Here is a 16,072-nt window from a genome sequence, read left to right on the forward strand (position 1 = left end):
CCTCCAGCACAGCAAGAAGCAGCTCATGACAAGAGACCCTTTGCAACCAGTTTATTGCTCATTCACATCAAGTCAGTTCATGGGTTTGTGTTGCTTCCTCCTGCGCAGGACTGTCCCCAGCAGAGCAGCACAGACCAGCCCCACCGCAGTCACCACACCAGCCAGGATCACAGCCTCCACAGGCAGGCCTGGAAAGAAAGCACAGAGGAGCCTCAGCAAGTGGGCACTGCCACAGAGAGGGGCCAGCCGACACGACAGCACCTCCTGCCAGTACCTGTGGACTTGCCCTCCTCTGCTCTTAGCTGGGAGCTCTGGCCTTCTGCCTCCACTGGCCTCTCAGCAACCTGCTCTTGCAGCACAAACACGGGACCAACAGTGGCATCAGCTTCCCACTCAGGAGCTGCAACAAGAGCAGGACAAGCCTGGCTGTAGACCACACTGCTTGACCCCCACTTTCCCGAGGAGATCCATGCCATGAGCGGCAGAGCAAGGGTGCCTTACCCCCTGTAGAAGCCAGGTCCCTCCTGCTCCTGCCACCCCAATACCTGGATCGTACACTTGGCACACAGCTCGAGTCACAGCAGCTGCAGACCTGGTCACTCCCATCCACTGATCTCCACCTACAGCAGGGACACAGGGTCAGAGCAGCTCCCTCACCTGAGCACCAGCAGGACACAGCAGCCCCCTGCCTCCTCACTGACCTGCTGCCCTCAGTGTAGCAGTCCTTGTTCAGGGAGTCCACACTCTGGGAAGCAGGAGTCACCTTCAGGTGGCAGGTGATGTAGATCTGCCAAGAGCACGAGTGGATCAAGCTACACCCAGGCCTCCATCTGGGGCTTGTAATGGAAATGCTGTTCCACAACCTTCACAAACCCATAAAAGCAGAAGGATCAAGTACTCACTGAGCTCCTGGCATCCTGATAGAACCTGAAGGCATCCAGCTTCATCTGCAGCTTGGTGTCCTGGGTTCTTGGCATGAACTGCGAGCTGGAGCCTGTGGATTTGGCGTCAGTCAGGCACCTGAAAGGAGAGAAGGCAGTGTAGAACTGGAGAGACGGCAGGCAGTATTCACTAGCTCAAGCCACCCGAGGTCACACCCACCCTTTGTTCTCAATGAAGGAGTAGCTGGGGGTGGAGGTCTGGTCAGGGACCAAGGTGGCCACGCAGCTGTCCACAAAGAGCCGAAGGGGCTGGTGGTTGGCCTGGGTGACGGAGGCTTCGATGTTCAGGACGTCCCCCAGGTAGAACACATTGGAGGACCTCTGGGAGCGCCAGTCATCTGGATGGGAAGGGAACCCCAATCTCAAGCACAGATCCCATCGATCCAACTGCACTGGCTGTACAGTCACACCGTGCTTCATCTCAGGGGAGACCTACCACTCATGAGGCTCAGGGAGAAGTCCAGCAGATCCTCAGCAGACTTGGTGGAGGTGTAGGGGACCCAGGTGGGCTTCAGGGCATTGCTGCTCACATTGTGGAGCCTAGCACACAGGAGGCAGGTGTCAGCAGGGAGTCAAGCTCCAGGCAGGCAGCCCTGCTGCTCCTCCAGGACTCACCTCATGTAGTGACACTCGATACCCACAACGGCGCCATTCGTTCTCACTATGGGGGTGTTGGCCAGCGGCTTCGGGGTGTAGTTGAGAGAGAAGCTGTACACCAGTTGCTCGTCCACGGTCTAGACAGATCACAGATCCAGTCACCCAACTGCCGAGAACCCGAAGCTGCCCAACGGCAGAACCACTTACACTCAGCACACTGCGACACGCCTGCAGCTCAGCCTCGAAGATCAGGAGCTGCGCCGCGGTGTCCTGCCGGGTGACCGCACAGTCTCCCAGGCTGAGATCCGAAGCGTTGATCAGCTGCCCGGTGCCGAACAGGTCTGTCTTGACCTGCACCACGATCGTACTCTCCCCGCACTGCGCCGACACAGCCCGGATAACCTGCTGCTTCTGCTGCCGTGGCAGCAGAGGCGAGTCCAGAAAGGCGACCCCCTTGCGCCTGATGCCGGATTGGACGTTAGCGCGGGCGCGCCATTGCGCAGCATCACACAGAACTGCGAGGAACAGCAAGGTCAACAGCCGAAAGGCGAGACCACTAGAAAACCACATCTTGAAATGAAAACAACTCGCAAAACCACGATACCTGCCGTTTGCGAGCTCCTTCCTTTTAAAGCCACCGAGACTTTCGCACGTGATGACGTTCAGGTTCGTGGAGTGAAGATTTTCACGAGGACCCGAACACGGTCAGCTCACACGCAGGAGGACAGGATATGGAATCCACCCCGTGGAAAAGCCAGTGTAGTTAAACCGGAGGAAGATCGCGGAGACTCATTTCTCTTGAGCAGACTGCTGATTGTTTACAATGAATATTATAAACTAGGATCTTCGCTATATTTTGCGGCCACGGTATCTAATATTTCCTGTTACAGCTGTTGTTTCTGACAAGATGTACAAAATGAATAAGAAAAGATCTAGTCCCGAAACGTCTGAATTCACATCAATTCTAAGATTATTATAGAATTGAAACTGTGAATATCTCCTTCTGTCAAAATGACCATTGTATAGTTACAGTCTTGTAAATGATAAAACTCCTTCTTTATTTTCGTTCGAATGTTCTTCTGCTTCGCCGATCAATCTGGAGGAAAAGCGCTGGGTGAACGATTTCAAGAATTAAAAGCCTAAAACGGAGAAAGGGAGAAACTCGTCGTGATATTTCCTTCTCCGGATCTGTGTGCAGTGCAGACACGCTTTGTCCCAGCGAACATGTCAGACGCGCGCGGAGCGCAGACAACTGTTCTCACACCTTCCGATTCAGGAGTGAAAGAGGCGCCTGGCGTTGCTGCTCTTTACATTAGGGCTGCACGCATGCTTCTCTGTTAGCACTGCTTTCCTGAAGCTCTGGGGTTCTGGGTTCGATTCGTGGTGGGGTTTCTTCTGGAGGAGTTTGCAAGCTCTCCATTTTCACCCCACCGTCCAAATACTGTACGTGCTGTCACGGTGAACGGCCGGACTAACTCCCCCCCGCACGTCTGATGGTCCACTGTGTGTCGGCTTAGGAACCGGCTGGTCTCCACTTTCTGTTGGGCTCAGTGCTTTCAAGTTCTTTCATGTAGACGAGCTGTTGACAAATCCTACTAATTATTAGTTTTTCTTGTGAAACTCAACTGTGCATCGCCCATTTTTCTTGCTTAAGCCTGTATTTTACACCCAAAAGAAACATGGGTAGCGTCATAGGAATTGTGTAATACATCTATAGATTTTCTAACATTTTTATCCTGTACAATGTTGCAAGGGAAGCTGAAGCCTATCCCAGCAAGCAACAGGCCCAAAGTGGGGTACACCCAGGATGGGACACCAGTCTATTGCAGTGAATATTGGAAGGTAGTGTTGTTTTTTTTTAATGTATCAATAAAACAATGCATTTCTGATACAGTGGGGGTGTTACAGACGTATGCCTAGCTTTACTGTTTCATGTTTCCATGCTATGTTCCTGCTGTAATAGTGCGTCTTCCTGACTACATAGTTTTAAATCAGCACTGCTTCTACGAAAAACCAAGGGAAGGTGTTGAAAAAGTGGTTTTCAAGAGCTCTTCGATGTCAATCATGCGTCACATTTCCAGTTTTGATTTTCTTTCAGATATCTGCTTGAGCATGTACTGTGTCCTCCAGAATTATTGGCACCCTTGGTAAAGATGAGCCAAAAAGGCTATGAAAAATGTCTTTGTTATTCATCAGCTTGATCTTACACTGAAAATATGAGAGAAATCGAACCTTTCGGTGAGGTAAAATTGTTCAAAGAAAAACAATCCTTTTAAGAAACAAACATTTTTCTCAAAAACACACGTGTCACAATTATTGGCACCCCTCCCTTTGCCAAGATAACAGCACTGAGTCTTCTCTTATAATGCTGGATGAGGTGGGAGAACACATACTGTATAAAGGGATCTGAGATCCTCGCTTGTGGACTCTCCTCTTCAGCTCACCCCACAGCTTGATTCTGTGGTCAGTGAACCATGTCTGTGTGGGTTTGGATCATTGTCCTGCTGGAAGATCCAACCACTACCCAGTCTTAGCCTCCTGGCAGAGCAGCCACATTTTGACCTAAACTCTCCTGGTATTTGATGGAGTCCATGATTCCATGATATATAAGAACTGTTCTGGGTTAGTTTGAGAAAAATACACCAAGTATCTCTGTTTCGCATCCATGCGCTTGAAAGAAAAACTTCTGAGATGGACTTCTGACTGCCTTTAAAGGGGAAATGGGAAATATTTCTCCAACAGAGCCACATTCGTCAACGATTGATTGAAAATGAATACCTCGCAAAAATCAAGTATTATGTCCTGGCTGAAAGGAATAGACACCAAGAGTAATGAGGCCAACTCCGACAGATCATGCACACCTGTTGAGATTGCGGAGGATTATACATCGGCCACCGACAAACTCTGCTGCTGAACCTGCTAGTGTTAGCAAGCGTCGGAAGATGGCTACAAGGCGGTACGATCCAAATGATCTAAATTTGGGATTTACTTTGGTCAGTGAACCATTTCTGTGTGGGTTTGGATCATTGTCCTGCTGGAAGATCCAACCACTACCCAGTCTTAGCCTCCTGGCAGAGCAGCCACATTTTGACCTAAAATCTCCTGGTATTTGATGGAGTCCATGATTCCATGTATCCATCCAATCTGTGGGGATGCAGATCTCCCGCAGACACAAAGAAGCAGTGGCAGGCTGGTTGCTGTGCCAATCAGCGCTCTCTGGCTCTGTGCCAGGCAGTGGTGCTGCTTGCGACGTGGTGGGAAAGATTTCTACTGAGATGCTCTAGCAGTGGGCTCTCTGAAGTCCGGCTAGTTAGTTCAGGCTTACTAGCAGAGTTTGTGCACAGGAGAAAAATGACTGCGGGTCCCAGCAGGTCAGGAAGAAGACCGGTCCGTGCCTGATGAAGCGCTAGTTCTGAATAGTGATTCAGCTGTCCACGAGGCTTGCTGCTGATGCTAACTTCGGGTGGATCCTTTGGTTACACGCTGGCAACCTCCGTCCTCGACTCTTAGAGCAAAGGAAAGTCCTGCACTCGGACACACTGGCCGTTACGTGGTGGTCCAGGCTGAGTCTGAGGATGCTCAGGTGGAGCCCTGAGGCTGAATGTCCAGCAGGCGCGCTGCGAGAATCTCCTGCGCTTCCCCAACTGTTCTGCCCTGCAAACCGTTCCCCAGGGGCTCCGTGTTGCCTCTTTTTACCTAGAGGAACTGCAGGTTGTTCATTGGTTCAACGTTTCATGGGCATCAGAGATCCACGTGAGGTTAACCTGCCCTACCAGTTCCTGATTGGCTGATGAGTAACCATGCCCTTAGGGTCGTAAACCAACTTTGAATCAGACTCTGTCTTGAAATCTCAGACTTTAAGGCGCCAGAGATGAACAGTTATTAAGTTTGCTGGAGAATATCAGGAATTGGGAGTTGCTCCTTATCAGGACACTCTATCAGCTAGAACAGTGGTTCTCAAACTCTGGTACGTGCCGCCAGGTGGTAAGCCATATGACCCTGGAACTGTGTTGTGTGCGCTGAAAAATCGGGACGGGTTTTCATATTTTCTATTTTAATACGTGTCCAATACGCAGCCTACGTACTTCGGTACAGCGCTCCGCTAATATTTAAGTGGACACAGAGTTATGATGTAATTCCATACCTCTCTATAGGAATGCATGCTATGAAGTAAGTGACCAATTGTATTTAAAAAAAGCTATCTCCACCGAATAGGGAGGTAGGAGAACGTGCGTGATCTTGGAACACGCCAATCTTGTAAGCATGGGAAAGCGTGATACATAACAGAAAAATATATAAGAATTGTTCTGGGTTAGTTTGAGAAAAATACATCAAGTTTCTCTGTTTCGCATCCATGCGCTTGAAAGAAAAACTTCTGAGATGGACTTCTGACTGCCTTTAAAGGGGAAATGGGAATTATTTCTCCAACAGCGCCACATTCGTCAACGATTGATTGAAAATGAATACCTCGCAAAAATCAAGTATTATGTCCTGGCTGAAAGGAATAGACACCAAGAGTAATGAGGCCAGCTCCGACAGATCATGCACACCTGTTGAGATTGAGGAGGATTATACATCGGCCACCGACAAACTCTGCTGCTGAACCTGCTAGTGTTAGCAAGCGTCGGAAGATGGCTACAAGGCGGTACGATCCAAATGATCTAAATTTGGGATTTACTTACACCGGGACAGAGGAAGACCCAAGACCACAGTGTGTCGTGTGCTGTGAGATTCTCAGCAATAAAAGCATGAAGCCAGCACTTTACTATGAAGCATGCGCTCTTGAAGGATAAGCCTGTTGATTTTTTTCAAAGGAAACTTAAAGATCTGAAGCAGCACAAGTCCACCATAACAAACAGTGCCACTCCAATTTCCAAAGCCCAAGAAGCATCTTACTACTCAAGCTTGCGGATCGCTAAAGCAGGTAAGCCCCACACTATCGGTGATGAACTTTGTTTACCATTGGTAAAAGAGCTGATACTTATTATGTGTGGAGAAAAAGTTGCTAAACAGCTCGACCTGGTGGCCCTTTCGAATGACACAGTCACTCGCAGAATTATTGATATGGCAGATGATGTCAAAAGTACGCTGATAGAGCGCGTTAAGATGAGCAGATTCTTTTCACTGCAATTAGATGAGTCTGTAGATGTCGTCAATTTGGCAAATTTGCTTGTTTACGTTAGATATGAGTTTGAGGGCATGTCGCATGAGGACTTTCTGTTCTGCAAGCCGCTACCATCAAGAACTACAGGAGAGCACGTATTTCAGCTTCTGAATGAATTTATTGAAGAGAATGGCATTGACTGGAAAAAATGCATCGGAGTTTGTACAGACGGTGCTAGAGCGACGACAGGCAGACACAGCGGTGTTGTTGTACGAATTAGAAGAGGTTGCTCCAGACATGAAGTGGGCGCACTGCAGCATCCACCGCGAGGCCTTGGCCGCCAATAAAATGCCTGAGGATCTGAAATCCGTGTTAGACTCTGCTGTCAAAGTTGTGAATTTGATCAAAGCTCGACCAATGAATTCATGTCTGTTCAGTGTGCTTTGTAATGAAATGGGCGGCGAACATGTGCAGCTTTTCCTACATACCGAAGTGAGATGGTTATCAAGGGGCAGAGTGCTCACGAGGCTCCTTGAGCTGCACTCTGAGGTACAGATGTTTTTGCATGACCAGCAATCTCCCTTGGCAAGTCTATTTGATGATCCAGTGTGGCTGGTAAAATTGGCCTACCTGGCTGATATATTCTCATGTTTGAATGAGCTGAATCTGGGACTGCAGGGCTTCTCTTTAACAATTTTTGATGTGTCTGACAAGATCACTGCTATGAAGAGAAAGCTGCAACTGTTTGTTAACAAAATCAACACAGGCGATGCATCTGCTTTCCCAACTCTGGAGAACCACCTGCACACATATGGTGTGGAACTTGATGCTGCTGTTCGAGATGTGATTACATTGCACCTCTTCTCATTGAAAGAACAGTTCTCAGAGTATTTTCCAGTTGAGGCCACACCAGAGTGGATCAGGAACCCCTTTACTGTTGATGCCGAAAGAATACCCAAGAACCTCTCCTGTGCTGAGCAAGAGAAGTTGCTCGAGTCATCATCTGATGTCAGAATTGAAACGACAGTCACCGTTGCATTTCTGGATCCAAAGACGGAGTGAATACCCAGCCCTCTCATTCAAGGCTGTGCAATTTTTGATGCCTTTTGCTACTACCTACCTTTGTGAGAAAGGCTTCTCTGCAATCAAGACAAAGTACCACAGCAAAATGGATGCTGAGCCAGATCTGCAGTTGAAGCTCACTGCCCATCGTCCATGACATTGCAAGGCTTTGCTAAACTAAACAAGCTCACCCCTCTCACTGAAATGGTAAGTGCTCAGTGTTTGTGTTTCTATTTTTATTAGATGTGTATGTGAGAGTGTGCACATGCCCACATGTTGGTCATTGAGATTTGTGGTTCCTATGGGAAGATGACTTGGAGGCGGTACTTGGATGCTTTGGTTTGATCAGTGGTGGTACTTGGTCCAAAAAGTTTGAGAACCACGGAGCTAGAAAAACCTTACTTGTTAACCACATGGAATGGCCTCTCTGTATCAAGCACCACTGAGATGAAAGAGAGAGGGACTAGCAAGGGAGCAGAAAACTTAATTGCTGTATTTTAGTAAGCCTCGCCGCTACAACACCGATCAGCAAAATGTGGAAAGGGTGTCAAAAACCTAGACAGATGCACTTGTTCCCTGAAGAAAAACCCGGAAGCTAGAAGCTCACCAACACTAACATACCAGATGGAGGTATCGACACCACCACTATGATATTCACAAGGAACACACTAAAACAGTACTAAGCCACAATGAGTAGAGATCAGTGCAAAGCCTTTATTCACACTCCATGCACAGCTTGGCATTCTGGATCCAAGGTCTAGATCTCCACACAGCCACCAGCACCAGAGCAGAGACCACAAGCACAGTGGAGGCAGCAACTACCAGCAGCCCATAGCTCAGGAACTGGGGTGCTGTGGAGAGAAGAGCTTTAGTGAGGGGTCAGACACAGGGAACAGGATCAGACACTCAGCCTCCATCCCTCCTCCCTCACCTTCAGGATGGGAATCCAGCCGATCCAGAGCTGGAAGCTCAGACCCAACCAGGATCACTTCCCCACTGGACACCAGCGCAGTTTCTCTGGAGGAGTCCTGTGCCACTTGAGCAACAGCTCTTCCTGCAAGAGGACAGGACACCAGCATGAGGAAAGGATACACACAGCTGACTGGCGCACAACCGCCCTGTCCCCAGAGAACTCACTCCTCCTGCCACAGGTGGGCACACAGCGGTCAGTAGCGGTCGGCTGGCACACTGCTGCACTACAGTGGATGAACACCTGGAGAGAGCAGAGCAAGGGTCACTGCACAGCCCAGGACCAGCCACCACCTCCTTCCCCACAAGCTGCTCCCTACCTTCTCCTTCAGAGGAACCTGAGAGGCAGGATCCACAAAAGTGAACATCTGAATCATGAAGCGCTGGTAGTGCGTTGGGTACGGCAGCCCTGAGGAGCCACCCACAGGGATCAAGGTGGTCTGGTAGTTGTCACCTCCATAGGGACACCTGCAAGGACAGCAACAGGGAGGGTGAGCCCTGCCACAAGGGGACACTACCGAGACAAGCCAGTCAGAGCCACAGGAGTCAGGTTACCCAGCAACCAGAAGGCTCCAGCTGGGCTGGCTGAGAGGACTGGGAGTGGAAGTGGCCCAGCAGTCCCCCAGGGTCAGGACAATGTTGGGGTCAGCCCTGTTCAAGATGTGGACCTCCACATACACAGGATCCCGCAGCACCTTGGTCACAGGGTAGTCCAGGTCACTGTAGTAGGAGTCATACAGCTCTCCTGAGGACAAGAGCAGCAGTGGGGTTCAGCAGAAGCCCCATACACTCGGCTCACACAGCCCAAGACCCGACAGCTACCTCTTGCAATCCTGAGCTCCACACGGAGAGGTCCTGGAGACACTGCCGGAGGGGGTGGGGAGACTGTGTACACCACAGCCTGCACTGGAACAAGGTCATCACTTGCATACCTGCACTGGAAGAACAGCCTGGAGAGAGAAGCAGGCAGTCATGGGATCCAGACGGGACCTGGCAAGACCAGAACACTCTGGGAAGCAGCAGCAGCTGCTCACTCACTTGTAGAAACTGTCCCTTGTGATGGAGCCAGCAGGTCCCCCAATCACAGCAAATGTTGAGGACATCATGTTCTCATACACCACAGCACCACCTTCAGCCTGGAAGATGGACACATGAACAAGGTCAGGAATCACTACAGCAGCAACATCCTCAGCTGAAGGATCAAGCCCCTCACCTTCATGCTGGTGCCACAGGCACTGACTGGGAACTGGAACATGGCAAAGCCAGCAGTGGTGCTAACAGGGCCACAGGGGGCACTCCTGCCCCCCTGCAGGCTGACTGAACCCAGGCTCAGCGGAGGGCTGGTGGCATTCTTGGACACGACCACCACAAACTGGCCATCCCTGGTGCACTGGACAGTCACTGGAGGAAAGCAAGAGCTGGTAAACCAAGCCTGTTAAGCTCATCATAGAAGACACTCAAGATCCCAAAACCCACCTTCATTCCCATAGTAACAGCTATTTTGGCTGGTCAGATCAAAGCAGCAATTTTTGGCTTCACAGTCACTTTTACTGATAGTCAAGTTACCACATGCTATCTTATCACTGTCATTAACCAGGCACTTCTGAACCTGAGCTAAAGAACAATCCAACACCAACAAAAACAACACAAGGTGCAACCCCATCCTCCCTCTGATCATTGACTTCTCCATCGTGAAACTCGGCAAGGAGCTGCAGATAAGCGGCGCTCAGCTCCTGAAATACTCGCTGCGCCCTGATTGGCTGAGGGCGGCGATTGGAGGGCTGTAGGGCCGGAGCGCGCGCACGAGGATTTCGGACACTCAGAGGGTCGTCAGACTCAGCTGATTAATCACAGAGCGTCCTGTTCGACTGGAACGAGCTATCATGCGCGTTAGACCAAGGTCTCCGACTCAAAACTAAATATGTGTGGCGTCTATTGCTTCTTTTAGTGATGACCTCGTCTCACATGATCGTTTCGATCCCTGAATGACTTGTTGTGTTTAGCCAGACGTAGCTCACACGATGCGATGATTGCCGCTTCCCTCTTGTATTAGGCCTCGTGAAATCCGACTGCCGCTAGCTCAGATTTTTGTTTTTCCACTTTTCTTTTTACTTTTAGCTAACTCGCTATTAGCGGGAGAGTGTGCAGTTTTGAAATGTTGTTCTGTATTTCCCTTTTTCACGTAGACTCTAGCATTGCAGATTTGAATGCGAAGGTATAAAAAGTAATCATGCTCCCTTTCCTTGTGGTTTTCGGTCTCTTTGCTTCATAATTTTCGCTCAAACACTACAACTATGAAATAGGCAATCAGATTGGTCAAACAGTTGGCGAATTTGTCGCGGCCAGTCCGTTTCGCTCCACTATGCACAGTAGCGAATGTGGGGCTCGTGCGGCAATAGCCAAGAGAATGCTCCTGGGTAGCGCACACGGTGCCTTTTTTTCTGTCGGCCAACACTCAGGGAAGAGACTTTTACAACCCATTCGACAAGAGTTAAACACACACAAGGGCAGTAAGATGTATGACATTCCATGCACAGATCCGAATGGATTTTTAGGCTATCGAAAGAAAGAAAAAGTAGCCCATTTCTTTTATGCCAAACATTCTTGCGATCGATCGGCTGGTCGATTACCCCCGATTTAAAGTGTCAATTTGTCTCGAACTTTCTTTCTATAATTAATTTATAATCTTCAGTTATACATTTTCTAGCCTGTGCAGGGGTCACATTTCGGCGTTTAGTTGAACGTTCATTTGAATATTAATTGAAAGACGCTTGATACAAACACTGCGTCCTTGCGTAAAGAATTAATCGTTTCGCTACTTTATCGACAACGCGTAGAAAACTCGGGGAGATGCAGGAGTACTTGAACAAATTCGTCCGTCGTTTTGGCGCGAATGTTTTCTTGAAAGACCGGTAGAAACAGACACTCGGCGACCGTAACAGGGGGCAGGCGACTCCCCCGGACAGCAGAGAAGGGTTAAAACCGACAGTTCACCGTTTTGTGCTAAAACGCCGGAAGAAAACAGGGTCCATAAAACCACTTTAATAACGGGTCTCTCCCCCTTGTGACCGATATAAAGCTGGATAATAAGATACGGGAGACACCATACGGCTACCGTTTGTGAATAATATTCACTGCTCCTGGGAAGGGCAGGAACAATCGCTACCAGCACTGACGAGAATCTCGGTCCCTAGCGTCCCCATGTAGTTTCACAGAAACTCCTACATTTTAATCCCATATTCCATGGAACAAAGGGACAGTAAAGTCCTAAAATGCTCTCTGCAAGGATACTGTGGAGATGGCACAAGTGCTCCTGCACTAGTAGGACTCTCCTCCAGGCAAGCTTGAAAGGGCAGCTGTTGTTCCCCCGTGATTTGATGTCCCTGCTCTTCTGCCATCGAGCAGATACTAAGGAACAAGCCTGAGACTCCCACAGGAACCTGAACAGCTGGTGTTCTTCCAAACTGCAGGAAGAGTCTGCTGGAGGAGCTGTAAGAAGAGTGGCCATAGCCTCAGACAGCATTCATACCCAACCCTCTCCAGCACAGCAAGAAGCAGCTCATGACAAGAGACCCTTTGCAACCAGTTTATTGCTCATTCACATCAAGTCAGTTCATGGGTTTGTGTTGCTTCCTCCTGCGCAGGACTGTCCCCAGCAGAGCAGCACAGACCAGCCCCACCGCAGTCACCACACCAGCCAGGATCACAGCCTCCACAGGCAGGCCGTTAAAGAAAGCACAGAGGAGCCTCAGCAAGTGGGCACTGCCACAGAGAGGGGCCAGCCGACATGACAGCACCTCCTGCCAGTACCTGTGGACTTGCCCTCCTCTGCTCTTAGCTGGGAGCTCTGGCCTTCTGCCTCCACTGGCCTCTCAGCAACCTGCTCTTGCAGCACAAACACGGGACCAACAGTGGCATCAGCTTCCCACTCAGGAGCTGCAACAAGAGCAGGACAAGCCTGGCTGTAGACCACACTGCTTGACCCCCACTTTCCCGAGGAGATCCATGCCATGAGCGGCAGAGCAAGGGTGCCTTACCCCCTGTAGAAGCCAGGTCCCTCCTGCTCCTGCCACCCCAATACCTGGATCGTACACTTGGCACACAGCTCGAGTCACAGCAGCTGCAGACCTGGTCACTCCCATCCACTGATCTCCACCTACAGCAGGGACACAGGGTCAGAGCAGCTCCCTCACCTGAGCACCAGCTGGACACAGCAGCCCCCTGCCTCCTCACTGACCTGCTGCCCTCAGTGTAGCAGTCCTTGTTCAGGGAGTCCACACTCTGGGAAGCAGGAGTCACCTTCAGGTGGCAGGTGATGTAGATCTGCCAAGAGCACGAGTGGATCAAGCTACACCCAGGCCTCCATCTGGGGCTTGTAATGGAAATGCTGTTCCACAACCTTCACAAACCCATAAAAGCAGAAGGATCAAGTACTCACTGAGCTCCTGGCATCCTGATAGAACCTGAAGGCATCCAGCTTCATCTGCAGCTTGGTGTCCTGGGTTCTTGGCATGAACTGCGAGCTGGAGCCTGTGGATTTGGCGTCAGTCAGGCACCTGAAAGGAGAGAAGGCAGTGTAGAACTGGAGAGACGGCAGGCAGTATTCACTAGCTCAAGCCACCCGAGGTCACACCCACCCTTTGTTCTCAATGAAGGAGTAGCTGGGGGTGGAGGTCTGGTCAGGGACCAAGGTGGCCACGCAGCTGTCCACAAAGAGCCGAAGGGGCTGGTGGTTGGCCTGGGTGACGGAGGCTTCGATGTTCAGGACGTCCCCCAGGTAGAACACATTGGAGGACCTCTGGGAGCGCCAGTCATCTGGATGGGAAAGGAACCCCAATCTCAAGCACAGATCCCATCGATCCAACTGCACTGGCTGTACAGTCACACCGTGCTTCATCTCAGGGGAGACCTACCACTCATGAGGCTCAGGGAGAAGTCCAGCAGATCCTCAGCAGACTTGGTGGAGGTGTAGGGGACCCAGGTGGGCTTCAGGGCATTGCTGCTCACATTGTGGAGCCTAGCACACAGGAGGCAGGTGTCAGCAGGGAGTCAAGCTCCAGGCAGGCAGCCCTGCTGCTCCTCCAGGACTCACCTCATGTACTGACACTCGATACCCACAACAGCGCCATTCGTTCTCACTATGGGGGTGTTGGCCAGCGGCTTCGGGGTGTAGTTGAGAGAGAAGCTGTACACCAGTTGCTCGTCCACAGTCTAGACAGATCACAGATCCAGTCACCCAACTGCCGAGAACCCGAAGCTGCCCAACGGCAGAACCACTTACACTCAGCACACTGCGACACGCCTGCAGCTCAGCCTCGAAGATCAGTAGCTGCGCCGCGGTGTCCTGCCGGGTGACCGCACAGTCTCCCAGGCTGAGATCCGAAGCGTTGATCAACTGCCCGGTGCCGAACAGGTCTGTCTTGACCTGCACCACGATCATACTCTCCCCGCACTGCGCCGACACAGCCCGGATAACCTGCTGCTTCTGCTGCCGTGGCAGCAGAGGCGAGTCCAGAAAGGCGACCCCCTTGCGCCTGATGCCGGATTGGACGTTAGCGCGGGCGTCACACAGAAGTGCGAGGAACAGCAAGGTCAACAGCCGAAAGGCGAGACCACTAGAAAACCACATCTTGAAATGAAAACAACCCGCAAAACCACGATACCTGCTTTTTGCGAGCTCCTTCCTTTTAAAGCCATCGAGACTTTCGCGCGTGATGACGTTGAGGTTCGCAGAGTGAAGATTTTCACGAGGACCCGAACTCTGTCGGCTCACACGCAGGAGGACAGGATATTGAATCAACCCCGTGGAAATGCAGTTGAAGTGGAGGACGACCGCGGAGACAAAATTTTCCTGACTAGACTGGTTCTTGTTTCCAGTGAATATTCCTACTGTACTACTCTACACTACGACTGCAGCTTTATCTTCCTAATCACCTCCGCCCTAACATTTTCCCTCACATCATTTGCCGATTGATTGGAACACGACATCAATGAACCAATCTGTCGATTGAGCCACAGTTTAATAGATCTTGTATATACATCTCGGAGCTACTGCTTTATTAAAGTAATTATATCATTCTACTGTCGTACCTTTTATTATCGTAAACGTCCAGTTTTCTTTTTAATTTTGTTTTTTGGGGGGGGTTGTTTTCGCTGTTTGCGTGAGAGCAAAGAGACAGCTGAGTGTGCGACATCATGAACAATGACGAAATGGACGTCTTTTGTTCTTTCAATATCGGTGTCGAAACCGAAACTATTATCTCCTCCTAATCTGTGTACAGTAACACTATCGATGTGACGCGAGTTTCATCCGCCATCCTTATTGAGATGTGTGCCGAAGTGTTTTACAATTGAAGAAAGATTAATGACGCTCATTGCCTGAAACTGTTTTTCTGTTTACCACAGAAAACACACACTGTCATTTGCGCTACACTGAAAGCTGCCAGGCTGTTACAGAGACGAGTTTGTTAGCAGCTGGGTCGCTGTGCGCCAGATCCTGTCCTGACAAGCAATGGGCGCAAGGCAGCTCACACCCTGGACAGGACACCAGTCCATCGCAGGGCACACACAGACACAGACATGCACACACTCACACCAGAGTCCATTTTCTCAGAGAGTAGAATGTGTGGAGGAAACTAGAGCATCTCGAGAAAACCCACCCCAAAATGGGGAGAACATACAAACTCCACGCAGATGGCACTGCTGGAAGTGAAGCCGACACTCCAGCACTGCGAGACAGCAATGCCTGCCACTGCCCACGGTGCCAGCCTGCCTTGATATAATTTCTGATATTAAACCTTTAAAGGTTTTCTCTATCTTGTGATGCAACCTGTCAGTGTGCTTTCTGTAGTGCATTTGTAAAAGTTAGTGAGGATCTGGGACATAGCCTTCTTCAACCGTCTTAGGAAGTACATGCGCTGTTGTACTTTCTTGATCAGACAGCGGGCATTGAGAGACCATGTGAGTCTCACAAATCACAAGCTTAGTGAAAGTATTGCATGGTTCACCATTGTTGTTGCAAAGCCTTCAGCTCGTCACAGGCAAGAGCGAGAGTTAACGAGAATTGTGACATGAAGTGGTCCTTCCTGCTCACTAGTCACTGTAATGACTAATGTAATACAATGGGCGGGCACCTAAAAACAGGTTGTCCAGCAGATATTTCACTGCAGAAATGTTCCAGTCTGATGCAGTTAACAAGTAAGAATTTTTTAGCAAAACCATCAAAAAAATATTTTTTTTGGATTAGAACAGATATACTCAAAAACCTGCAATGAAATAGGGCTGCTTTACCTCACGAGATGTTTTGTTTCCTTATTCTGAATTGCAGACAATGATAGCAATATGACACTACTCATACTGGGAAATACTGTTTTTTATGTAAATAGGAGGTTTTAGAAGT

General features: G+C 49.9%; 3 protein-coding genes and 1 long non-coding RNA gene across 4 annotated transcripts; all 4 read right to left on the reverse strand.

Moving 5' to 3' along the window:
- Positions 1-72: 72 nt before the first annotated feature.
- Positions 73-2,108, reverse strand: LOC138237778 (zona pellucida sperm-binding protein 3-like). The gene is made up of 8 exons (XM_069187623.1): positions 1,746-2,108; positions 1,557-1,675; positions 1,378-1,481; positions 1,102-1,279; positions 903-1,020; positions 658-787; positions 275-400; positions 73-188 (listed from the first exon to the last, which is right to left on the reverse strand). Exons 1-8 carry the CDS (start codon positions 2,106-2,108, stop codon positions 73-75), a joined length of 1,254 nt encoding a protein of 417 aa, XP_069043724.1.
- A 6,290-nt stretch (positions 2,109-8,398) lies between these two features.
- LOC138237779 (zona pellucida sperm-binding protein 4-like) lies at positions 8,399-9,594 on the reverse strand. Its single transcript, XM_069187624.1, has 6 exons — positions 9,513-9,594; positions 9,229-9,418; positions 8,994-9,141; positions 8,842-8,917; positions 8,636-8,758; positions 8,399-8,555 (listed from the first exon to the last, which is right to left on the reverse strand). The coding sequence occupies exons 1-6, from the start codon at positions 9,592-9,594 to the stop codon at positions 8,419-8,421; spliced, it is 756 nt and encodes a 251-aa protein (XP_069043725.1). The 3' UTR covers positions 8,399-8,418.
- A 122-nt stretch (positions 9,595-9,716) lies between these two features.
- Positions 9,717-10,370, reverse strand: LOC138233555 (uncharacterized). The gene is made up of 3 exons (XR_011187563.1): positions 10,150-10,370; positions 9,887-10,074; positions 9,717-9,809 (listed from the first exon to the last, which is right to left on the reverse strand). It is a non-coding gene; the product is annotated as an uncharacterized lncRNA (long non-coding RNA).
- A 1,875-nt stretch (positions 10,371-12,245) lies between these two features.
- Positions 12,246-14,317, reverse strand: LOC138237780 (zona pellucida sperm-binding protein 3-like). The gene is made up of 7 exons (XM_069187625.1): positions 13,955-14,317; positions 13,766-13,884; positions 13,587-13,690; positions 13,311-13,488; positions 13,112-13,229; positions 12,911-12,996; positions 12,246-12,435 (listed from the first exon to the last, which is right to left on the reverse strand). Exons 1-7 carry the CDS (start codon positions 14,300-14,302, stop codon positions 12,282-12,284), a joined length of 1,107 nt encoding a protein of 368 aa, XP_069043726.1. The 5' UTR covers positions 14,303-14,317; the 3' UTR covers positions 12,246-12,281.
- Between the last annotated feature and the right edge of the window lie 1,755 nt (positions 14,318-16,072).

This window comes from Lepisosteus oculatus, chromosome 3 (assembly GCF_040954835.1).
Source record: "Lepisosteus oculatus isolate fLepOcu1 chromosome 3, fLepOcu1.hap2, whole genome shotgun sequence".
Classification (NCBI taxonomy): domain Eukaryota; kingdom Metazoa; phylum Chordata; class Actinopteri; order Semionotiformes; family Lepisosteidae; genus Lepisosteus; species Lepisosteus oculatus.